The sequence below is a fragment of the Lithobates pipiens genome, unplaced genomic scaffold (genome assembly GCF_037356315.1).
Source record: "Lithobates pipiens isolate NorthernLeopardFrog02 unplaced genomic scaffold, aLitPip1_a1.2 Scaffold_23, whole genome shotgun sequence".
NCBI lineage: Eukaryota > Metazoa > Chordata > Amphibia > Anura > Ranidae > Lithobates > Lithobates pipiens.
The window spans coordinates 282,813,832-282,840,782 of NW_027507785.1; the positions used below are offsets into that span (position 1 = coordinate 282,813,832).

Genomic DNA, 26,951 nt, shown 5'->3' on the forward strand with positions numbered 1-26,951 from the left:
TATGGAAAGCGCTTTCTTGGAGCATTCCAGTCCCTGCTATTGCAACTGAAGCAAAGCAATCTACTATGGGTGGCAAGGCACTGTCTAAAGATCTCCCTGGGATAAAGTTGTGGACAGGCACAAGTCAGAAGATGATACCCAAACATTTTAAAGGGTTTATAAATGCCTAGATGCAGTGTCTATTATTTAGAAGTGGAAGGTATTTGGTACAACACAGACCCTTCCCTGGATCAGGACATTGCTCCAAACTGGATGAGAGAGTCACACGGAAACTGGTCAGAGAGACTCCCAAGAGGCCTACAACAACTCAGTCTACTCAAGCAGCTGGAGGAATTTATGACAGAGTCATCATTGTGTGCCTGTGACAACAATATCAAAAATTCTCCACAAATTTGGCTTGTATGGGAGGCTTGCAAGGAAAAGCCACTCCTCAAGAAAGGCCACATGCAGTCATGACTGAGTTTTGCCAAAACATACCTTGAAAATTCTGAGGCCACATGGAAAAAGGTGTTATGGTCAGATAAGACTAAAATTTAATTATTAGGCCTCAACACCAAACGATATGTCTGGCGGAAATCCAATACAGCTCACCATCCAAATAACACTATTCCTACAGTAAAGCATGGAGGTGGTAATATCCTGGTATTGGCGTGTTTCTCTGCAGCAGGGACTGGAGCACTTGTCAGGATAGAAGAAAAATGGATGGGGAAAAATACCATCAAATTCTTGAGGAAAATCTCCTGCCCTCTACCTGATAGTCATCAATGGGAGGAAGGTTTACCTTCCAACACGACAGTGACCCAATGCACAACAAAAATGACCAGAGAGTGGTTAAAGGAGAAAAAGGTGAATGTGCTTGCATGGCCTAGTCAGAGCCCAGACTTAAACCCCATTGAAAATCTGTGGAATGACTTGAAGACTACAGTCCACAAACGAACACCATCAAATGTAACTTAACTTGAGCAGTTCTGCAAAGAAAAGTGGGCAAATATTGCAAAGTTTAGATGTGCAAAGTTAGTAGAGACATCCCAACAGATTAAAGGCTGTGATTGAAGCAAAAGGTGGTTCAACAAAATACTGATACAAGAGGGTGATCCTTTTTCCAACTCGGTGCTTCTGTTTTTTGATTTTTGTTTGTTTATTTTTACATGTTGGTGTTATATCTTTCACTTGGATTTTATAAGTTACACTAAGTAAATACAGCTGGATAAAACAAAAGCTGTGTGTCTTTTTCAGGCTGCAAAGCAACAAAATGTGATTGTTTTAAAGGGGGTGATACTTTTCTATACCCACTATATATAAAGTTGATTGTATGAGCCGATTGTAACATGTATTCTGAGCATTAGGGCTCATTTACAACACTCCGTACCCATTTGTTTACCAATGTGCCTTGTGTAGGGGCAGTGCTATGAGTTGTTACAATGCATCAAACAGTTTACTTTTTCTTTTTTTTTATTGCCTCAAAATTGGGAGTGTTGGTAATGCTGCACTGCCATGTGCTGCACTGTGTAGAAATGCAGACATACTGTGAAAAGGGCACAGAGAAAAAACAATTGTTGTGCCCTTGTATTGAGCCTGCATAGATATATGCAGATCATTAAAGTTCAACAGACATTGTGTGAACAAGCCCTTATGCCTAGTACACACGATGAGAATATTGAATGAATGATCGTCCATTTTTTTTCTCCTGCATGCTAGTCTCAGATCGAAAACGAATAGGTTACTAAACTTAGAAAATTCTTGTAGGACAGAATATACTTTCAGAATTGATGTAATGTGTTATATTGTAATGGATTCTTTCATTTCTGAGCATGCGTGGTCTTGGTTACATGATTTTTTTTGTACAAATACTATACTATATGCACGAAAATGTTGTTATTGTACGAGTAATATTTTTATTTTGGCCCGTTAGATAATTTTGAGTGAACTGTCGTTATCAGCTCTCGAAAGCTGTATGCTAATGATCAGATTATTGGCTGATCACACCGACGGGTGTTTTTTCGTCAATTTTTCTCATGGTGTGTACTAGGCATTAGTCTCAAATTCCACCTGCAGAGCATTTTTTTACTGAAAGCTCATTTTGACATCATGGAGCTGTAGAAACATTACTATAATTTATCTAATATAATATGGAGTAAGGCTCGCCATATACAACAGGCATCACCAGGAGGCCGTCTGTGATTGGGAGGCCGTCTGTGATGAAGGGGAACGTCTGTGGGGAACGTCTGTGATGAAGGGGAACGTCTGTGGGGAACGTCTGTGATGAAGGGGAACGTCTGTGATGAAGGGGAACGTCTGTGGGGAACGTCTGTGATGAAGGGGAACGTCTGTGATGAGGGGGAACGTCTGTGATGAGGGGGAACGTCTGTGATGAAGGGGAACGTCTGTGATGAAGGGGAACGTCTGTGATGAAGGGGAACGTCTGTGATGAGGGGGAACGTCTGTGATGAGGGGGAACGTCTGTGATGAGGGGGAGGGTCTGTGGTAGAGGGGGGTCTGTGGTAGAGGGGGGGGGTCTGTGAAAAGGATGAATCTGTGATGGGATTGTCTGTGATGTGAAGGGGGGGCTGAGGACAGAGATCTGTTTTTATGCACTAAAAAAAAAAAAATGTTTTCTATGTGTCCTGTTCACACTGCAACAGTGCCCCTGGGTGTCGAGCAGTGTGGTGCAAAATGCATACTGTGCATTATTCTGCAATGGATTGGAGCTCACCTGAAGGCCCCATGTACAGTCTTTTTCTGTGCACCACAACTGATCTGCAGTGCATAAAAATGAATGAAATGTAATTTTGACATTTCAATAAAGTTGACAGAAAAAAAGTACAAAGTGCGATGCACATAAATATGCACTGGCACACCAGTTCCTTGGCATAACACTAATGCTATGTAGACACAATAGGATTTTCTGACAACAAAACCTTGGATTTTTTTCCAAAGAATGTTGGCTCAAACTTGTCGTGCATACACACAGTCACACAAATGTTGTCGGAAATTCCAAACGTCAAGCACACGGTGACGTACAACACGTACAGCGAGAAAAATTAAGTTCAATAGCCAGCGCGGCTCTTCACGCATGGACTTTTGTACATCGGAATTGTGTACACATGCTCGGAATTTCGGACAACAAGTCTTGGTGTCGGAAAATTTGAGAACCTGCTCTCAAACATTTGTTGGCGGAAATTCCGACAACAAATGTTCTATGGAGCCTACACACGGTCAGACTTTTCGACAACAAGCTCACATCCAACATTTGTTGGCGGAAAATCTTATCGTGTGTACGTCCCGTAAGGGGTGCCCACACAGTAGAACCCTATATTTTACTATAATGGCCAGGATGTTTTGGTCCCAAAGGGGGGTTGAGGGACTGGGATGTGCTTGGGAGGCTCTCCTTGAACAATTTCCTTTACATCTGCACTGCCTGATGGGATACAGATTGACTGACTGTATTTTTCAGGCAGGCCTTCACATTGCATTGTCATAACATATGTAAAGGAAGTGGGTATAACTTGCTGGTATAGGATAAGGAGCTTCATGGGAAGATGGATTTTTCTCCACCTTTTCAAAATACACTAAAACTTTAAAATTACAAAAATAAATCGTTCCTTGTTGGGGTTCTTCTCTTGGTCCCAAGTGATCATATTGTGTTGTATGTCCGGTATTGATACCTGTCCCACTCTGGATTTATACTCTCCATCCTAGGCTGCTTGTAAACAACTAATGGGACATTAAAAATTCATTAACCTGAAAGTTCATGTCTGTTGCGCTAAAGTAATAGCTGGCCATGTTTGTTTATCTCGTTCCGAACAACATTGGATGCCAGAGAGCAGCTCTGCCTAATTTTGATCATAGCTGGCTGCGGTGAGGAAATAAAAGGCAGCCGTATGGAAGCACAGTTCAAGGGAAATGATCAAAATAAGAGAATATTATCCTGAAGGTTATTATGCACTCTGATAAATAGAGAGGCTCACAACGAGCCAGCTACGGCTGCAGATTGTTGGCATTAGACTGGAGCTTACAACAGAATGGGATTTGCAGGGTGACATTTGTATCCGCTTCCCGCCATTGCTGTAACCTCAGCAATAAATACCGCAGCTGACATCTGTGTGTGCTCACTGTGTGTCGGGAAAACATTTCAAAGGTTACAATCTAAAGAAAGTGAACTGTATGGGACTTTATGGGTACAGAAAATATCTTTGTCAGACAATAGTGTTAAAATTTAATCATTTTGTTCACGCATAAATTGAAAATATAGAAAGTGTAAAAAAAAAAAAAAAAAAAAAAGTCTACTTACTACTTATTGAAGATTTAGCAGTCATAAATACATCTCTCCTATACCCAATGTACTTAAATATGTGTGCAGAGTAGATGCTGATAGAGGGGAGGAGTTTTTCCCAATTTATATAGTATCAAAGTGACTACGAGGAAGCAGACAATTCTCAACGCGTTTCATAGAGATCTTCTTCCTTAACACAGGAGCTAAGGATCTTTCTGAAGCAGTCCTGCTTTTGAATAGTGATTTCATTTTTGCAGAATTGTCATTGGGACTGTATTTTTAACCCTGAGCTTTTAGTGACTAGTCTAGGTAGTCAATTTGTATTCAAAGCATGGCCCTATATTCTTTAGATAAAGGCAATGACTAAATAATATTTCAAACGCAACCAAATCCCCTAACTAAAATGCATTAAAAACACAAAAATCTAATAAATTAAATAGATTTTTGTTATGTATTTAACAAATAATGTCTTGGTACTTTTTTCTAATATTGTAGCATGGAATCTTTTTTGTTAGGAGTTTTGGTTGTTTGATTATACATTTATCTCTTAACTCTAAACCTGGCCTTACATGGATTGAAATTCAGCTGGTTCAGAAGGGACTGGCCACATTTCGATACGTGTATGGGTACTGTGGTTGTGCAGAAATTGTCAGATTTTTCCTGCTCAATCAGCGCTACAGGCTATAGCCAGCAGCAATGATCTGTGTATTCTGATGGTGGGGAAATCTCAGTGACACAGTGGGGAGGATTCTCCCATCCACCTCGAATGTGTGGAAGAGGGAATCTGGTCAGTTTTTTTTTTTTCTTTTCATTCAAACTGCTGGTTGAAATAAAAAGAAAACCTGGCAAATGTAGGGGCTGTCTATGTTCTGTACCTAATAATCCAATCAATTGTGTAAATATCAACAAAATTAAGGTCGTCTTAGCCATGGTAATAAAGAGCTTGGGGGTGTAGCTAATGTCAGGAAGGGAAGACTGAGTTTCTTAAAGCAGAACTTTATTCCCTAGATCAACCTTAACTATTTTTAATCATTATGCTGCTAGTCTTAGTAAATAGACAAGAAAGGTATATATATATATATATATATATATATATATATATATATATATATATATATATATATTTTTTTTTTTTTTTAATTAATTTAGTTGCTTCTTGGTTTCTGGCCTATGTCCTACATCCCAGGAGTCTAAATGGGCATTTTTAGGAAGTAAATGGTACATGAATCATCTGCCCTTACTCAAGATGGCTGCGGCTACAAATACTAGGGGGGTGTTTTACAAAGTAATTTCTAAACAAAATAAAGCATGGACACCAGGATGGATGGGTGTATTTGCTTTGAATATTACATATCAATTAGCATTTTTGGTTTATGGAAGAGCGGAGTTCCAGTCATTTATTTATTACAAGTCAGCCACTAAAAAAGTGTAGCTTTTGACTTTTAATAAACAGTCACTCACCTGTCCCACGGTCCAGCGATGTACTCACTGCAGCTGTGTTCCCCCAGTGTCCTCCCTCGAAGGTGCTGGCATCTCTACTGTGGGCACCCGGCTATGATAACTTGCGCCCTTCACACCTGGGTTCTCACTGCGCAAGTGCGAGCAGCGCTGCGGTCTGTGACTGGCCTCGAAGTCTTCTAAGACTTCATATGTTCCTGAAGACTTCGGGAAGGAGAGCTTCTGCTTCCAGTCGCCTAGGTGACCGAACAGAAATGGGAGCGGGTACCTGTCAAATTCGGGTACCTGCATCCACCCTTCTCCCCAAAAGCTCAGTTTCACAAACAGGAGCCAGGGAGGATGCCTTAAAGCGGAAGTTCCACTTTTGGGTGGATCTCCGCTTTAAATTCTGACTTAAGAGCGACTATGTGGTGGCAACGACATTGAAGACTGGATTGGCTATCGCAATACAAGAGAGGATGATGAGTGGAGGCACTTCTCAGCACCTCCTTGTTGTTTTGGAAAGAATATTTTTGAAGGCCCTGGGTGCATTTTTACAATATGAAAAACTTAGTTCGGTAGGAGAACCTATTTACCAGTCTATTAAAATTCTCCTTTTCATTCCGACTGTGAAAGTGTACGAAATAACAAGAAATACATCTTCCAGATTATCCTAAAAGCAAAATAATATATATATGTTTAATCCCTAGACCACAAGAAAACGAATTGTGCTAATTTGCCTTTTGCTGTAAAGAGGCAGGTGAATCTGGTGTCTGCTACCGCTTCCTCTGTTACAGTAGGTTTGCACATAATGTCTGTTTTCTAGACCCTCTTGCACCGAAATCGTTAAACGCTCACAATAAAATGCTTTGGCCTTGAGCGGTGGCAGTACATCGATTTTCCTTTTCGTCTTTCCTTTACTGTAAGCAGAAAGTAGTTATTGCATTTTACACTAAATGCCAGACAGGTGGGTGAGGTTCCCATAACATCTTAACAGGCAGAAGGTCACACATTCGAATCCCATGGAACCTGCTAAGCCTTTCATCCAGCAGAGGTAAACAAAATGTGGAGGCTGTAATAACGCCGGAGATGTATTCATTACTGTGTAAAGCACTCTGTGATCTCTGGATAAGAGGAGCCGTATCAGTGAAGATATTACTTTTATTGCCAGTATCTGCTAACTGTGCCATTTGTAAGAAATAAATTGTATTGCCAGCAGAGCCGCGTGCTGGGGATCAGCTCCGGGCAGCTGTGCGCACAGGCAAAGCGATTTAAAGTGTATTACTTGAATACACACAATTTTCTTCTTAACATATGCACAGTTTCTTCACTGCATATTGCTTTAGCATTTAGACAATATTGAAGTTTTGTGCAGCGTAATTTATGGAGGTATGTTCCTACACAGATGGGTAAATACCTTATTTCCACCTCATTAAAAATCTCTAAATTAGCTTCTGTTTCCTCAGGATAATCTTTCTGAATTTTCTAGCAGTCCAGTTTGGTATAGGTCGACACTTGAGGAATTCTGTACATTGCACGAAGGTCAAATATACAGTGGGGAAAACCAATGATTTGGTTCCCTGCAGATTTATTAAGGTCTTCATAGGTGTATTTTAAATGATAAAGACAGAATATCCATGAAAAATCCAGAAAAAAACACGATACAAATGTTATAAATTGAGTTTCAGTTCAGTGAGTAAAATAAGCTTTTGATCCCCAAGCAAAACATGACTTAGTACTTGGTGGAGAAACCCTTGTTGGCAAGCACAGAGGTGAGATGTTTCTTGTAGTTGGTTAGGAGGGATTTTGGTCCACTCTTCTTTACAGATCTTCTCTAAATCCTGAAGGTTTTCTTGGCTGTCGCTTGGCAACACAGTTTCAGCTCCCTCTATAAATTTTCTATAGGATTAAGGTCTGGGGGCCACTCCATGACTTTAATGTGCTTCTTCTTGAGCCACTCCTTTGTTGCCTCGGCGGTATGTTTTGGATAATTGTCATGCTGAAAGACCCATCTTCAGTGTGCAGGCTGAGGGAAGAAGGTTCTCATCCAAGATTTTACAATGCATGGCTCCGTCCATTGGCCCCTCAATGTGGCAAAGTCTGCCTGTACCTTTAGCAGAGAAACAGCCCCAAAGCATAATTCCACCTCCGTGCTTAACTTGAAGGGATGGTGTTCTTGGGGACATAGTCAACATTTTTCTTCTTCCAAACACAGGAAGTCAAGTTAATGCCAAAGAGCTAAACTTTTTAGTCTCATCTGACCACAGTACTTCCTCCCAATCCTTTTCTGAATCCTTTAGATGTTCATTGGCAGACTTCAGACAGGCCTGTACATGTGCCTTCTTGAGGAGGGGGACCTTGCGACTCTGTAGGATTTCAATCAATGGCAACATATTGTGTTACCAATGGTCTGTTTGGTGACTGTGGTCCCAACTACCTTGAGATCATTCACAAGCTCCTCCTGTGTAGTTCTGGGTTGATATCAGTTTTCTTATGATCATCCTTAACCCATGAGGTGAAATCTGCCATGGAGCTCCAGACCGAGGACGATTGATGTTTTTTTTTATTGATATTTTTTTTTATTGATTTTTTTTGTATTTGCGAATATTCTCTCCAATTGTTGTCTCCTTCTCACTAAGCTTCTTGTTGATGGTCTTGTAGCCCATTCCAGCCTTGTGCGGGTCTACAATCTTGTCCCTGAAGCCCTTTGACAGCTCTTTGGTCTTGCCCATGATAGTGAGGCTTGAATGGAAGAAAGCGATTCTGTGGACAGGTGTCTCTTATACACATAATGAGTTTTCATTAGGAGCACCTTCTTAAAATGACAAGACTAATCTGTGTACCACATGAGCACATACTGTAGCCAGGCTGTGGGAGCCAGAATTTTCGTTGGTTGATAGGGGATCAAATACTTATTTTACTCACTGAACTGCAGCTCCATTTATAACATTTGTATTGTTTTTTTTTCTTGATTTTTGGTTGATATGCTGTCTCCATTTAAAATGCAGCTATGATAAAAATTATAGACCCTTCATTTCTATGTAAGTGAGAAAATGTACAAAATCTGCACTGAATCAAATAATTATTTTACCCACTGTATTGTGGATGCAAGTTTCAAGTTAGATTGAATCTTTATAGAAAAGGGGTGCCACTATATGTTTTTTGGTCTGTCATGCTTATCCTGTGGCATCACTACTATGTTTTCTGGAACAAACGTGTGTGCCAGGACTTTTGGTTTCAGGTTCCTGGTCATTCTGCATTGTAATTGAGCTATAAAGCGAGTAAAGTAAAGAGATTAAAGGAGGAGTTCACTTTTTGAAAAAAATGATAACTGCACGTTTTGCAGGTAAAAATAGATCGCTGATGCCATGCAGGTCTCTTGCACACTGTCAGTGTATGTGCTTGCCCGTACGGGAAGACTCAATGAACTACCACATCGCTCCACAGAGCCGTGGTAGTTCATTGAGAACTAGAAGCGGACACCCGCTAAGGGTGTTGGGGCTTGTAGTTTATTCATACACAGAGCTGTGTGTCTGAATGATGTGGCCGTGCTGTTTTCAAACCGTGACAGATAGTATGGGGAACTTCTACTGTACTGCTGCCGCGGGGGTGGGTGCAGCGGCTGCAGCACTGGGAACATGTTACAAATTCCACCCTAAAATCGGGTGGAATATGTAACATGTTCCCAAAGGTGAACTTATCCTTTAAGTCAGGTCTTGGAATAATGTACAATGCCAGATCCTAAAAAGTCATAACGAAAAACATTTGTAATGAAATCTTTCTAACGGCAATGAAGGGACTTTTATGGCTTTGTACTCCAGGCAAAAAAAATCCATTTACAAAAAAATATATATAAACTTTTATTACAACATATACAAGTGTTTTTAGAAGAGATCTGGCCTTTTATGACAATGAATACTTCCACAATATAGCAAAACAACATTAAAACTATAAAGGGTTCTGCAGTACAGCACTCTATGCTTGTATGTTCCTGTTGGCTGGCTTATTCCAACGCTTTTTACAGAGTGGTCGTTGCTTCTTCAGAGACTTCACAAGAGCGTCACATAATTCTTATGTCATGGGGGCTCAACCTGTGGCCCTGCAGCTGTTGCAGATCTAAAAGTCCCATGAGGCATTGCTGGCCATTAACGGTTACAAGGATGACTCCCAAAGGTAGAAGCATGATGAGACTTGTAGTTCCACAACAGCTGGAGGGCCACAGGTTGAGCACCCATGTCTTGCATGCTGGGTATGCATGAACCCCATAAACCCTATCCAACTGCCACCCAAGACGATACACACACAAAAGCATGGGAAGACGTTGGAGGCACTGGAGAACACAGGTAGGAGACTGCAACCAGCCAACTTGCCACACTCTGAAGCGTGTACTTGAAACACCAAATGTAAAACAAGGCAGCGTTATGAATGAGCTGTAAAATGTGGGCTGCGATATCCACTCTATTTTTATAAATGAGCCCTTTTAATGATAAAGCCATGAGAACTTTCTGATTCCAGCATAATTGTTGCACTTGTTGAATAAAATGAATAGTTTACAGATTGGTTTACCTAATATCCTTCCTCTTAATCCACAGGGGTTCTCAGCAGGAGTGGTTTGCATGATTGTCCATAGATGTAGGATGGCAGTTGACCCATCTACCAGATGCCACTGGTGGATCTGTTTCAGGGTGACCAAGCACTGTATGTTATCCCTTACCAATAAGATGATGCCTGCAGCATTTCTCCTGCCCTTCTCTGCTCCCCACACCTTTCTTTCTCTTAAAACCAAGTTATAGTGATAGCAAAGCCAAGCTTGCAAGGTTATAAAGCTCTCTGCAACGCTGAGAATTATTTTAAGAGGAAGGAGGTCAGACTAGCCTTTAACTCTGCTTTGAGCAAACAGTTTTCTCCTGAGATTGGATCATTGTGATACAAAGCTTAGAATTGTTATAGGCAGACAACATGCAGACACAAAATGATACAATGCCAAAATCCCAATTCGGGAAAATAATGCTTTCTTGAAAAAAAAAAAATCCGTACCTGTGGTCACCCAATGCTCCAAATACCATTAAAGCTCATATTGGAATGTCAAGTCATCAGGTCAATTTGGTCATAAATAGTGAAGTATTTTCTCTCTTGCAGTATGTATACTCCACCCGCTTCGGATGTCTCCAAGGAATTATAAACATATCTCTCATCATATCATTTAATTTTCTCTTGAAAAATCTATCTTCATTTAGAAATGATTGGACATTATTGGCCTTTTTTACATTGGGTCAATGCATTATGTACAGTCATAAATGATTTATGAAGGTAGGAACTGCCTGCAGTGCAAGAAAAAAGTGGACTGTGAGATCTACATAATGCTTACATACAGCCGATAATACATAAGGGCCTGTCTTATTTAAAGTCATTTATAATTGAGCAATGTATCAAAGTGAAATACATTTCAATTTTGTTTTATATTGTGAACAATTAGTTTCATTTAGTGATGAAACATAGCTAATAAGACAGTCTCTTTTAAAGAACAAATACAGAAACAAACCTTTCAGTGAATTTTTAATGTTTACAAAAGAACTTCCGGTATACTAAAGTCACAAACTTAGTTTACCTTTTTAGCTGGTCATAGAGCAAATAATCTCCAGTTCCTGATAAACTTCAAGCCATGGATGCCTCTGTCAGCATAACTCCTCCAGACTTCCTTCTGAAAATTGAAAATTGCAGGCCCGTAAAATTGCAGGCCCATTTGATCCCTGGCCTTGCCAGATAGGGCTGTTGTGTAGCAGAGCTGTGTAAATCTCAGTACTGGTTAGACAGAAATACAAATACTTTGGCAGGCATGAATTTTCCTGGGTTTTACTGTTAGTTTGAAGTGCTCCACAAATGCAGGTCAGCAAAATTTAATTGATTTTAAAGTGTTTGTAACCTAAGAAAAAAAAGGTCCTGTTCCCTTATAGCAGGTTAAACAGCACAGTGCATGTTCTGTCTAACATTCCTATCTGTAAGCTGTAAAGAAAAACCCTGGCTGATCCTGCCTGGTGCTTGAAACCCCCCCCCCGTTAACTGACCACGGTTTATCATGGCTGCTGAGCCCTGACACCGTGGTCAGTTTACATGCCTCCGTTATCCACAGGTCCTCTCTCTCCCCCTTCCCTGCCTGTTAGCTTGGGAGCTGTCTCCCTCTCCTTTATCCACAATAACTCAGTGTAGGTGTTTATTGAAAATGAAGCCTCTAAATAACTTTTTCAGGTATCTTCAGACCGGTCACGTGACTCCCAGCCGCTCAATTACTACAATCCCTGGGCTACAGCCAGAGGGGCTGAGCAGCAAGCACGGCGGTCATGTGACCTCCCAACTGACATCACAAGGAAGACATCAGTCCCTCCTGGATCGGAGTAGGAGAGCAGCCAGGAGTCACAATACCGCCTTGAAGATATCCAGGGTAAAAAGGTATTTAGGGCATCGATTTCAATAAACACTTACTCTGTGCAATATCACTGGATAAAGGAGTGAGGCTGGCAGCGATAGGGGTTATTAGGTGTGACTTTAGCCCACCCAGTCACCAGACAACACCAGTCTTGGAGTGGCAAAAAACAAACTAATTTATTATCACACATGGACACAACAGATAAAATACTCAGACTCTTTCCCCCCACCCTTGGAAAACAGGGCGGGCTAAACTGTCCAATGACAACATACAGGTCAGGTGTGTTCAACTTCTCATCAGTAAACAGTCTCATCAGGGGGGCTGCTTGTGGAATCCCCCCTCCCTCTTTCCTCACAGCAAACACACTTAAACATCCCAACATCTCATAATATTTGAGGCAGACAGCAACAATAGAATACAGTCACACCCCAAACGATCACAGCAAATAGTACACAACAGCATGAGACGATATACAATATATACAAGATTGAGTCTGATTAGTATAGATCAGACTGGATTTCTCATTCACCTCGCAGAGAGTATTGTTCCCTTAAAATCCAGAATGCAAGAGGCTAGCATTCAGTCTGGCTAGCATTGGGTCTGTCACATTAAGGTTGCAAACACTTTAAGCAGTACACATGGCAGTTCAGGGGCTGCATTTGATGTGCTTTGCATTATGCCGTGTCTCTTCAGACACAGCATTACTTCTTTAGGTGAGCGCTGCCATTTTTTTTTCTATTTAAATGCAGCTGGGTAACTTTGAATGGAAATTGTAACATTTCAACATGAACCATGTATGTATAATGTGTATTTCATATTTTTAGCTGTTCTTCTGGAGATCAACTTTTTAAGTGATATTAAAGGTCTACTTAAAAAAAAATAAACATATAATGGCCTGCTCTGTGAGCAGCCCCGATCCACCTCTTCTTGGGTCCCTCACCAACACTCACACACAGAACTGCGGCTCGACCCCACCTCCTCTTTCTTCTCATTGGTTCACTGGATGGGATTGACCATCGCTCCCACTGCTGTCTCAGCCAATGAGGAGAAAGAGTCCTGGAGAGCTGAGTCTCTCGTGCACATCGCAAGAAAATAAAAAACCTTCAGCCTTTAGAAACACTAAGTACAAGTGTACTTTCATAAAAAAAAAAATTGCAGGAGCCTACCTTTCTTAGTCCTCCTAACCTAAACTAAATGAGAGACTTCCAACCCAACCGTGGTGGAGCAAATGTGAATCATCGATGTACCCTTTAGGACTCATTAACCCTATCCTCTGTGCTGAACTGCTGGCACATGCATATCCACCTTGGAGCTGCAGGCAGGCAGCCCGTAGAAGTGGATGCACAAGCAACAGGTGCACAGACACAATCACATATCAAAGTTTGACATGTGGACAGGAGCTGGTGAACTGATCTGAAGACAGAGTGGGGTTGATTTACTAAAACTGGAGAGTGCAAAATCTGGTGCAGCTGAGCATGGCAGCCAATCAGCTGCTAACTTCAGCTTTTTCAGGTAAAATTTGACAAAAGAAACCTGGAACCTGATTGGTTTCTATGCAGAGCTGCATCAGATTTTGCACACTCCAATTTTAGTAAATCAACCCCAGTGCCTGCTTGCAGCTCCGAGTTGGATGCACAAACATCTCTAAGTAGCTCTGCACGGAGGACAGGATTAATCAACATCTGAATGAGTACTTAAGGATGAAGAACTTGTATTAAAGTGGTTGTAAACTTTCAGTTTTTTTTTTTTCAAATAAAAAATAAAAAAACATGTTATACTTACCTGCTCTGTGCAATGGTTTTGCACAGAGCAGCCCGGATCCTCTCCTCCTGGGGTCTCCCGCCGGTGCTCCAGGCCCCTGCTCTTCATCGGGTGCCCCCACAGATGCTGCTGCGTCCATTGACGCAAACAGTGGGACTCGGCCCCGCTCCCATGTCACCGGATTTGATTGATGGCAGCGGGAGCGATTGGCTCCCGCTGCTATCTAGGGTTGACTTACTAGAATTTGAGAGTGCAAAATCTGGTGCAGCTCTGCATAGGAATCAAATTCGCTTCCATGTCACTGCATTTAATTGACAGCGATTGGCTCTTGCTGCTAACAATCTGTCCAATAAGGATGAGAGATAGCGGAGGGAGCTGCTGTGCTTGTGCACATCGCTTGATCAGATGAGCATGTAAGGAAAAGACGGGGTCAGTGGGGGGGGGGGGGGGAGCTACAGCACAGAATGTTTTTCATCTTAAAGGAGTTGTAAACCCTCAAGGTTTTTCACCGTAATGCATTATATGCATTAAGGTACAAAACCACCTGCACAGCGGCTTCCCCCCCAGAGCCCCGCTTTTTCTTAGCTGAACCCGATCGTACCAGCTATAAGCGCCAGCTCCAGCCGCTGTTTGGGTCCTCATTGAATAGATTAATAGCAGCAGGAGCCATTGGCTCCTGCTGCTGTCAGTCAAATTCAGTGATACCAGGGGGTGGGCTGAATCCTGCTGTCTGTGTCAATGGATGCAGCAGCAGGACTCAGAAGCGCGCTTGCAGGGGTGCCCCCGTCATGGGGGCACCCAATGAAGAGGAGGAGCTAGGAGCGCCCCCGGGACACCCCAGAAAAGGAGGATTGGGGCCTCTCTGTGCAAAACCCTTGCACAGAGCAGGCAAACATGACATTTGTTATTTTACAAAAAAAAAACGAACCTTTACAATCACTTTTTAATGCAAAGAATGCATTAAGGTGAAAAACCTTAAGGCTTTAGAACCACTTTAATGAAATAATTTAGGAGCAATGTACAGTATAAGTCATGTATGTGTTTTGTTTTTGTTTTTTTGTTTTTTGTTTTCTTTTTAGCTCTATGTGTTTCTTGCATTTCAAGAAATTAAGGAAACATTAAAATGAGATTACCTCTTCATTTATTTTATTTTTTTCATATACAGTACTGTATTCTCTGTCTATCCTGGTGTTTTTTTTCCCTCTATTTTTATCTAACAGCAAGCCACTCTGTTGGTTTTGTTAACAGTGTGTTCACATGATCTCATTAAAGCAGAACTGGAACTGTTGAACAAAACTGAAACCCATCTGAGAAAAATACAGTGTATATCTCTCTTGCTCTGCTTCAGTCATGACACACTCCCCTTTTTCAAATTAATTCCGAGGGTTTGGTGCCGGGCCCCGCAGCGAGAGTGGTGTAGCAGTTCCGCTGCCATGCAGGGGAGCCACAGGTTCCACCTTTAATTAAATGGAAAAGAAACCGCAGGACCTTTGTTACTGTTAGCTCCCAGCAAGGAGTCAGCAATGGGACGTAATCCGGCAGTGACAGCCCTACCTGGGTGCAAGGGTTGAATCGTTTGCATTAGAGGTGATAATACTGAATCCGATCTAAATGCGGTGCTGTCATGAGCTGCATTGCTTACAACAGAATATGCTGTGTCTGTCCTAATGCTACTAAGTAGACCTGAAATATACACTATGAAGGTGGCTGCACTTGATTCTCTGCTCCAGGATAATTGAAATAAATCCATTAAAGCCATCAGTTTCAAACATTGTATTAATGATGGCCAATAAGCCTTAAACGACTATATGCATTATGGCATATAATGCTCCCAGTGAGCTGTAAAGCGGCAGTTACATTGGTTGAAAAGAGACAGATGTCCGTTTGATTCATCCACAAAAAAAGAAAAAGAAATCTTTGCATCCTTAGGACCATAAACTCCCAAATGATCCAAAGGAAGACAAAAACCACATAGAACATGGTCTAATTTATATTTATGCCCTTTTAAAAGATCACATCAGAGATGAAGATAAAAGTATCCTTTATTCATGCTAAAAGCATTGCATAAGACTTTGTGCAATCAAACCTGCTGGATTTATTTCAATTACCCTGGAGCAGAGAATAGAGTGGAGCCACCTTCATACATGTGTTTCAACCCAGTGGCACTTTCTCCGATCTGTCCAGTGTACTCCAGTAAAAAAATTCTTCCTGATCCTGGACAACCAACATACTATGTTACTAAGAAATATTAGTAGTTGCTTATATTTTGATGCCTCATTGGTCATTGGAACATAAAACTATTATTTATGGCTCCATCTACTATGAAGAATAAACCCCTTATACTTGGGATTATTGTTTTTGGGGTGGTGAGATCTTAACTCCTGGTTTAGTGTATGTAAACCCTACAATTATTGCAGTTTGTTTGCGAATGCACTGTTTATAAAAAAAAAATGCTATTTTCATTTTTATTTTTTTATTTTATTTTTTTAAATAACATTTAGTTTTTTTTTTTTTTCACTTTGTTGCATTTCAATGTTAATGATCTCCCTCAGCCTCCTTGCAGTCACTTTCTGCCTACATGCACTCCAGAGGTGGTGCATCTCAAAGCAAGTTTGCTGATGGTGACAACAGTGGACCGTGCCTGTGTAATGTGTGTTGAAACAGGCATTTGTAGTCTCTATTGAAAGCCCAGTTTCTCTGTATATTAATGAAACATAACTACCCTGCTATGAATGCCTTTATAAAGTCTTCAATTTTATTTTGTCACTGGCCCGACAGAATGCATTAGGGTAAAAAAAAAAAAAAAAAGTTCTGCCCTTAGTACCACTTTCAGGATGGCAATCTACAGTGCTGTAGATTTTTTTTTTTTTACTGTGTGTGAATAATGAATTTAAAGCCACGTATATACTTAAATTTTAAAATATGGCATGAATATGGGATTATTTTTATTATTATAGGTATTTATATAGTGTCAGCAATTACGTAACCCTTTACATTAAAAAAACAAAAACTGATATAGTATATAGTTAAACTAAATATACCACAATAATTTTTTTTATTGACTTTTACACTATTTTGTAATAATAAAAATGATGATGATTATTAATAATAATAATAATGAATAACAAGTCAGTTCAAAAATATATATTTTTTCTGCATATTCTCATACAATAACTTATGGTTGGTGTTGGTTAACATCAGCCCCTGTCCTCCGGAAGCTTACAGTCCAAGGTTGCTATCTCAAATGCATGCATGCAAACACGCACACAGATACTAGGGCCAATTTAGACAGGAGCCAATTAACCTACCAGCATGTCTTTGGAGTTTTTGCATTAAATAGTTATTTAACCACAGAAATCTATAATTTCTCTGAAGTGTTATTTCATCGCCATCTCAAATTGCTTCATTTTCTACTCCCCTTAATCGACACCTCATGGAACCTCACAACTAACACCAAATCATAAGTTATTGTATGATAATATGCAGAAAAGAAATCTTTTTTTAATTGGCTTTTTATAAGCAAAATAATGGAAAAATCAATTAGAAAGTTCTTACTGTACTGTATTTTTAGTTTATATGCTATAGCAGTTTTTATATTGTAAAAATGGCAGCTAGCGCATAGTAATTACACTCTTCATGTATCACACTTTAGTAAATAGTCCTTACTTTTTTGAGAGAAAAAGCAGTGCAGTCCATGCTTTTTAATTTAACAAACTTTTTTGCAGAATTGTACACACCGCTGTTATATTCACATGATTAGCCTCAGTGTTGTATTAAGAGAAATACTGCTGCAATGAGCCAACCACAGGAGCAGAAAACTATATCTCTTCGGCTCCATTCACACCCGAGTGTAGCGATTTACTGGCTTTTGTTGTGTTTTTTAAGTGTATTACGAGCGTTTTACAGCTTCGGGCATTTTTATTTAACCATTAGAAAGCACTAGGGGGAGTTCAGGGAGGGGAAATTAGCTGCTATTTGAGCAGAAAACGCTCAAGTCAGGCATTTCTATTGAAGTCTATGGGGCCAAAAATGCTTGTAATCTGCTAAAAAAAAAAAAGCTTATGTACCTTTGTTAAAGCACACGCAGATGTGAACAGGGGTCATTGAAATGAATGAGATTTGGCTTATTGAGCATTTTAGAGCTATAGGCTTCAAGCAGAAAATTACTCAGGTGTGAACGGGGCCTAAAGTAGTTACATACGTAGAACGTCTCCATTGTTGTCATGGGTGTTTTACAATTACTATATTAACATTTTTTGGTCAGTTGTAGAAAATCAGAGCTGACTGACTGAAATTGATTTATTTTATTTTTTATTATTTTTTTTTTTTTTTAATGACCTTGGGGCAACTATATTTTTTATTAAATGCTGATATAAAATACAGTGTACAGTACTAATGCTTCACTAGCCTTTTTATGCATATTAAAAATTTCTATTTTAGTTCAGTCTTCAACATGCTCTAATTTTATAACCATTGGCAAAAAGTCAAATATGTCCTTGAATAGGGATGATTGTGTGTATTGTTGGGGTGCAGACTCTGCAAATGTTCTCATTTAATAATCATATGATTGGTTGCTCCTGTTTTCAGTAGTTTAACTTTTATTATAATACTGGGTCTGATCATGTGACTATAGCAGGAAGACATCACCACTCAACACACAATGTTTTCACAGTCAATTGTTCTAACACAATATTCAGAGTGTCTAAGGAACATTACTGAAGAACTACTAGCGCATGTCAGAAGTTTTTAGTTCCTTTGTTTATTCATTTTAGGATGAACGAGAGGCCAGAGAAAATGTGAAAAGAGAACAGGATGAGGCCTACCGCCTTTCTCTAGAAGCTGACCGAGCAAAGGTAGGTGTTCTTCCCAAAGCCCACCATCATTCGGCATAAGATGTTAATTGTGTGACACTAATATTCCCATGTAGGGTTTCTTGCAGTCATAACCATGTTAGGCTATGGATGCCACCATCGGGACAATTTCAGATCACCATTACCCAAACCGTGGTGGTAACCAAGGATTATTGGGAACCTATAAAGAAGCTTGTTTTACCAGGTTGCATACCTTAGGCATGCTACATATTTGCAAAAAAATTTCACAGACGTACACAAGTCACACGTAGCGATCTGTTTCTCTCCCCAGTTGCTGCGCCCCTCTACTGCTTTTACCAGCATTTTCCTGGCTTTCTGAGTGACACCAAAAACTTGTCCTCTAACACAGAGCTTATAAACAATGTTTGTAAAGGATAAGTTCACCTTTGGGAACATGTTACATATTCCACCCATTTTTAAAGTGGAACGTAAAACATGTTCCCACTCCTCCCTGATTCGCCGCCTCTAGTGACAGCAATCTGGGGATCTTCTCCCTGAACTTGCTGTCACAATTAAAAAAATAAATGCAGCCATGCAGAGATCCAGCAGCATCCTTCATTCACAGAGGGGAGAACTACAACTACCGACAGCCTTTGCGGTTGTTGGCTTGTAGTTCTCAATGAACTACCTGGGCACTGTTGAGCACAGGTAGTTCATTGTCTCTTCCTGTCAGAGTGTAATTGCAAAAAAGATGTGCATTTATTAAATTTTTTTCACAAAGTGGAACTTATCCTTTTAATAATAGTGTTAAAAAGGGAAAAATAACACTTTTTAAATAAAATGTGTTCCTGTTTTCCCTAATCATCCCTAAATGACATCCCCTCCCTCCATCCACTTAACAATTTTGTTTTTCTTTTGTGCTTTATTTATTTAATATCTTTTTTTTTTTTTTTTGTATTGCCATTTCACATGAAATTACAGATACAATAGGACAGACAGGCAATTAAGTCCTGGTGCTTCAGAATCATAAGATTATGTAGGTATTGAAACATGAGTTACAACATCCAGTACATTACTAGGTTATCAATGCCCATACTAACAGAGCAGATCAGTTTATTTATTTTTTTAAGGTGGGGGGAAGAAGGGAGGGGGGCAGTGGACGCACTGCAGTTTTTTCATTTTTCGTATTTAAAATTGTGCTATAGCACAAAAGCATTTGTTGTGGGTTTTTATTTTATTTGTCATAAATGGGAGGAATAAAATGTATAATTTGTTAACATTGGTTAAAGTGGAAAGTTTTTTTTTTTTTCCTGTTTGTTTATAGATTGCATACAATAAAATCATTTTAGTAAGCATTTATCACCAAATAAAAACCTTGTTTGTCCTGAAAAAAGTATATGTATTACTTTATCAAATGTGATGACAAAGTTATCACCAAATAAACAAATTTGCACTTGTTCATAAAGTGTATAGAGGTGCCAAAGCTGAAGTGGTAACTGGTTTATGGAATTGCAATAAACCTTCTCTTTGCACTGCTGTTGATCTGGATTTGTCTTATATTTGCATTTACATGAACAAGTGTGTGACTTTTAAAGTACTGATATGTATTATGTACAGTAGGCTTCTAAAAATCAGAATCCTCATGTTTCCATAGAGAGAGGCCCAGGAGAGAGAGATGGCCGAGCAGTACCGATTGGAACAGATTAAAAAAGAGCAAGAGGAGGAAAGAGAGGTAATGAGTTTCTGCTAAAGTGGAAAGTAACATCACATTCCCCACTATGTTCATGTTTTCATATAAGTTATCTAAAAAAAAGATTAAAAAAGAAAATGCAATGCAATAACTTATGCATTCACCCATTGGTGTTTGCTACCTGCTTCTTATTCTTTAAAATGTGGTCTGTAAAATATACAGTGGGGAAAATAATTATTTAATCCTCTTCAGATTTTGTAAGTTTTCACACTTAAAGAAATGAAGGGTCTATAATTGTTATCATAGGTGTACAGGCGTTTTGTACAGAGACAGGATATCAACCAAAAATCCAGAAGACAACACGATACAAATGTTATAAATTGAGTTGCAGTTCAGTGAGTAAAATAAATATTTTATCCCCTACCAATTAACAATAATTCTGGCTCCCACAGACTGGCTACAGTATGTGATACACAGATTAATCCTGTCAATTTAAGAAGGTGATCCTAACGACGGCACATTTGTATAAAAGACACCTGTCCACAGAATCTTTCTTCCATTCAAACTCACCATCATGGGCAAGACCAAAGAGCTGTCAAAGGACATCAGGGACAAGATTGTAAACCTGCACAAGGCTGAAATGGGCTACAAGAGCATCATCAAGAATTGTGGTGAGGAGGAGACAACTGTTGGAGGAATTGTTTGCAAATGGAAGAAATACAAAATAAAGTAACCAGAAATCACCCTCGGTCTGGAGCTCCATGCAAGATTTCACCTCATGGGGTAAGGATGATCATGAGAAAAGTGACGGATCAGCCCAGAACTACTCAGGAGAAGCTTGTGAATGATCTTATTGCAGTTGGCACCACAGCCACCAAACAAACCATTGGTAACACAATACACCGCCATAGGTTGAAATACTGAAGCAGCCTCAAGGTTCCCCTCCTCAAGAAGGCACATGTACAGGCCTGTCTGAAGTTTGGCAATGAACATCTAAATGATTCAGACATGGATTGGGAGGAACTACTGTGGTCAGATGAGAAAAAAAGTGAGCTCTTTGGTATTAACTCGACTCATCTTGTTTGGAGAAAGAAAAATGCTGAAATTTACCCGAAGAATACCATCCCTACAGTCAAGCATGGAGGTGGAAACATTATGCTTTTGGGCTGTTTCTCTGCTAAAGTTATAGGCCGACTTTGCGGCATTGAGGGGCCAATGGACGGGCCATGTATTGTAAAATGTTGGATGAGAACCTTCTTCCCTCAGCCAAAACGCTGAAGATGGGTCTTCCAGCATGACAATGACCCAAAACATACTTGCAGTGACCTAGCCAGTCTCCAGACCTTAAAGTGGTTGTAAACTCAAATGGCTAAAATTGATCTAGCCTCCTTGTGTTTGTTCATTAAGCAATGCTGCGTGTTTTGTTTGATTTTTGTTTTTCTAATCCTAAATACTTTTTTTTTTCTTTGTGCTCGTTTGTGTTCACCGCCTCTCTGCTCTGTATCCTGTTCTAAGTGGGAGGGGGCTGAGATTCCCCTTCTGTTTTAGGTAAACGGTATAGTCAGTGAATGAAGACTAGAGGAGAGTGTCAGTGAGATCGTGGGTGGTGAGATGGTGTTCTCACTACACACTATGGAGCTGACAGGGAGGGAGGAGGAGGCGGCATCTACAGAGACACAGGAGAGAAGCTAGATGACAAAGGCACGTATCCTGACCACAATTTCATGGCTCCGCAGCCATGATAAACGTGGTCAGCTCATGGGGAAATCAGGATCAGGCAGGATCAACCAGGTTGACTAGGTCATTGACTAGGCAAAATCACTATGCTATAGATCAGTGATGGCAAACCTTGGCACCCCAGATGTTTTGGAACTACATTTCCCATGATGCTCATGAACTCAGCGCTGTAGTTGAGCATCATGGGAAATGTAGTTCCAAAACATCTGGGGTGCCAAGGTTCACCATCACTGCTATAGATCGTGCCTTAAAGGGAATGAAGCATGATTTTTTTTGGCTGGGTAAAAACCACTTTAATCTTATAGAAAATTTATATAGAGAGTTGCCAAGCGACAGCCAAGAAAACTTAAGGATTTAGAGAACATCTGTAAAGAAGGGTGGACCAAAATCCCTCCAGAGATGTGTGCAAACCTGGTAACCAACTTCAAGAAATGTCTTGCCTCCTGTGCTTGACAACAAGGGTTGCTCCACCAAGTACTAAAGCCTCATACACACGATAGGACTTTGTACAAACTTTCCCTTGGATTTTTGTACAAAGGGCTTCGGCCCTGAACTTGTATTGCATACACACGGCAGAACTTTTTTCAGCCAACTTTCACCAAATCATGTGGTTTTTCTGCTCTTTACCGCCACCTTTGGTCAACTTCTGTATTGTTGTCTGATCTTTTGCATTGGTTCTGAGCATGCCTTTTTGTACTTTTTACAAAAGTCCTATGGTTTTCTGTACACACGATCAGACTTTGCTCCATCGGACTTTTGTTGCCAGAAAGTTTGTCCGTTCGCACAGCCAACAAAAGTCTGATGAAAACCAAAAAAGTTTGTCCGATGGAGCGTACACACGGTCGGATGTTGCTCCAAAACAGCTAATTTGCATGTTTGTTGTCAAAAAGTCTGATCGTGTGTATGGGCCTTAAGTCATGATTTGCTTGGGAATCAAATACTTATTTCACCCACTTAACTGAAACTCCATTTAAAACATTTGTGTCATGTTTTTCTTTTTTTCTGGATTTTTGATTGATATTCTGTCTCTATCATTTAAAATACACCTATGATACAAATTATAGACCCTTCATTTCTTTGTAAGTGTGAAAATGTACAAAATCTGCAGCGGATCAAATAATTATTTTCCACCACTGTATGCTATAGATGCAAAGAACTGTCTATGCTGGGTGCCTATTGGGGTAAACCACCAAATATCACATTGTACAAAAGGTATTTCCTTAATGTCTACTGCATTGAATCTATACAGTTCATATATCAATCACAACCATATAGTCATATACATCAGCTTAAAAAATATCTATACTCAATCACAAATACAGAAGTTTAAAGCGGGATTCCTTCCTAAAGTGGAACCTCCGCTGATCGGAACCCCCCCCCCCCCCCCCTCCGGTGTCACAATTGACACCTTTCAGGGGGGAGGGGGGTGGAGATACCTGTCAAAGACAGGTATTTTCACCCACTTCCGGGCATAGACTCCCACGGGAGTCTACGCCATTTCCTGCCCTGCCGCGCTGTCTGCTGGGACACACACGGGTCCCAGTGACAGCGCAGAGATTTCCTATTGCGCGGCGCAACTCGCGCATGCGCAGTAGGGAACCAGGAAGTGAAGCCGATTCGCTTCACTTCCTGATTCCCCCACCTAGAATGGCGGCGGCAGCAGCCGAGGCCCGAGCGGTCGATCGGCCTCGGCTGCCGGCATCGCTGGAACCCGGGACAGGTGAGTGTCCATTTATTAAAAGTCAGCAGCTGTAGTATTTATAGCTGCTGGCTTTTAATAATTTTTTTTGGGGCGGAATCCCTCTTTAACCTGTTTTTGTTCCTTCCATGGATCCTCCTCCTCCCTCATCAACATGCTAATGACATTTTTAAATAAAACCTTTGTTTTCATTACGCACCTTATTTTAAATCCAGTGGCATTATTGTGGGCTTCTCTCATATGCAATGCAGACAAACCATGGCTGGTGGAAGGGCCTGGCAGGGTGTGGAATGTGATTTTTTGAAAACAGGAAGCTGTGGTAATGCCTACATGTAATGCTGGTCCTCCGTGATAGAAGACTGCAATCCAAAAAATGGTTGGGACCAATCAAGGACTTTCAGGCAAACTGCTAGATAATGATGGATGTTCTCCAGCCAAGAAATGAGGTTGGCTCTGTCAGAATAGGCAGTTTCTGTACAGGGCCAGAGACTGTGCAAGGCTGGAAGTAAGTCCCATTTGCTGCAAATAGAGAAAATGTTGATTGGCCTGTTGATCTTGCTCACAAATGTAGTGTCCTTGTCACTTCCTGCGATTTACCTGAAATAATCTTCCTTTCAAGCTATTGTCGGCCAACTACAAATCTCATTGCGCCCCATGTAATAGAGATGAGAAGAGGATGATTTGTTTGTAGCCCATTTTGGAGAACAGTCTAGGGTGACACAACGCTGTCACCTCCATAGATACACTGAAATTAGTCAACATTGTAACCCTTGAACAAGAAGCGTATTACTAGCCAAATCATTCAGCAAAAAAAAGGAAAACTAAGAAGCCACCACATGCTCAAGGACTGTTAATCTATAACATATCACATTTTTGGTTCAGGGTTCTGGAAGGGTGCTGAATTAAATGAATGGATCAGTTATGAAAGCAAATATACAACCCCAATTCCAAAATTGTTGGGACGCTGTGAAAATCTATATAGAAACAAAATGCAATGATTTGCATAAACCCATATTTTATTTTATTGTCCCATTCTTGCCTGATCTAGGATTTGAACTGCTCAACAGTCCTGGGTCTTCTGTCATTTTTATTTCCGGATGCGCCAAATATGTTCAATTTAGTGAAAGGTCTAGACTGCAGACGGGCCAGTTAAGCACCAGGACTCTATTACAAAGTCATGTTGTTATAGATGCAGTATTTAGTTTAGCATTGTTCTGCTAAAATGTGCAAGGCCTTCCCTGAAAAAGATGTCTGGAAGGGATCACATGCTGCGCTAAAACCTAGATATATCTTTTACCATTGGAAGCTGCCCATTCCATACGCAGTAATGCACCCCCATACTGTCAGAGATGTAGGCTTTTGAACTGAGCGCCGATAACAAGCCGGAAGGTCTCTCTCCTCTTTAGTCCGGAGGACACGGTGTCTAGGGTTGTCAAAAATCATGTCAAATTTTGATTCATCTGACCACAGAACAGTTTTCCACTTTGCAGCAGACCATTCTAAAGATAAATAAGCTTTGGCCCAGATGAGATGGCAGTGTTTCTGGATCATGTTCAGATATGGCTTCTTCTATGGATGATACAGCTGAAACTTGCATTTTTGGATGATGAACTGTGTTCACAGACAGTGATTTTATTCCTGAGCCTATGCAGTGATGTCCATCACAGAATCATGCAGTGCCATCTGAGAGCCTAAAGATCACAGGCATTCAATATTGCATTTTCTCCAGATTCTCTGAATCTTTTGATGTTATTTTGTACTGTAGATTATATATTTAAAGTCTCAATTTTATTTAAGAGAACATCATTCTAAAATGATTCAACAATTTTTAGACGCAGCTTTTCACAGATTGGTAAATCTCTGCCCATCTTTGCTCCTAAGCGACTCTGATGCTCATGCTCTGTTTATATCCAATCATGTTACAAACCTAACGCCAATTAACCTAATTAGTTGTAACATGTTCTTTCATCTCTTCCTTGTTAGTACCACTTATTTTGCCAGCCTTTGCCAGTGATGGGGCACCATTCCTCCCATAGACACCAATGATCGGTATCCATTCCCATCTTAAATATCTACAATAGGGTACAATTCCTGCCACTGATACCAATGATGATGCACCATTCCCCCCAGAGACACCAATGATCGGGCATTATTCCTCCCACCGACATCAATGATGGGTCACCATTCCTCTCACACACCAATAATGGGGCACCATTTCTCCCATAGACACTAGCAATGGGCCACCATTCCTTCTGCTGATACCAACAAGAGGAAATTGTTCCTTCCACTAAAACCAGTGATGGGGCACTGTTTTCTCTTACTGACACCATGGCATTTTCTAATCTCACTGGCCACAGTCTGGCTCTCTATTCAGAAAGTTTGGAGACCCCTGTAATAGAGAGATTCATATTAGCTGCTTCATTACACATAGGATGAGTCCTTTTTGAAAAGGATGGGCAGCAAGTCCAGCAAACCTTGGCTGTTGGAGTCACATAGTGCATCCTTTAAAAATTGACCCTCTAGAGTTAAAGTGGTAGTAAAGTAATTTTTTTTACTTTTTTTACTTTTTGCATACTAGCTCCTTGTGCCTTTTTCCTTACAGGTGTAGGGGGAAAAAAAGTCAGCGGGTTTACTACCGCTTTAATGTCAAATTAACTGTGAACATTTTCCCTATTGCTTCTAGACCAAGTGACTGATATTCTTGATATCAAAGGATTCTAATTCTGGGTGTGGTGGTCGTTTTTCTATCCCATACAACAAATGTGTTATGCACCTGCATAAAGTTGTGTATTATCATTTTTTTTAAACCTGCACCAAAAGATAATTTTTTTCTATAATAAATCTCACGATTGTGTCTGGAATCACCGAGTTAGACTTGTGTAAACCTCCTATACCAGACGCATGCTAATGCTTGGCTGCTCAGATCAGTCTCCATTGTATACATGTATTTTCCTTTGTAATTCTTTAGATCTAAAGCAATAGTTCCCAGTAAAACAAATAGGCATTCTGTGTTGACTGCATTCATTCTGCTATCCTGCCTTTCACTATAGAGCCGGCCTCACAATGCCTGTTTGGAAACTATATTTTCCTACAGAAGAAAAAAAAAAGAAAAATCAAAC

The 26,951-nt window shown here is 40.3% G+C and overlaps 1 protein-coding gene across 2 annotated transcripts in view; it reads left to right on the forward strand.

The window, feature by feature from the left end:
- FAF1 (Fas associated factor 1) overlaps positions 1 to 26,951 on the forward strand; it is a 440,039-nt gene that overhangs the window by 371,649 nt on the left and 41,439 nt on the right. For both annotated transcript variants that reach the window (XM_077450266.1, XM_077450265.1), the window contains exons 16-17: positions 18,668 to 18,748; positions 20,361 to 20,438. In XM_077450266.1, the coding sequence (XP_077306392.1) occupies positions 18,668 to 18,748; positions 20,361 to 20,438 (159 nt within the window). The remainder of the gene's footprint in view (positions 1 to 18,667; positions 18,749 to 20,360; positions 20,439 to 26,951) is intronic.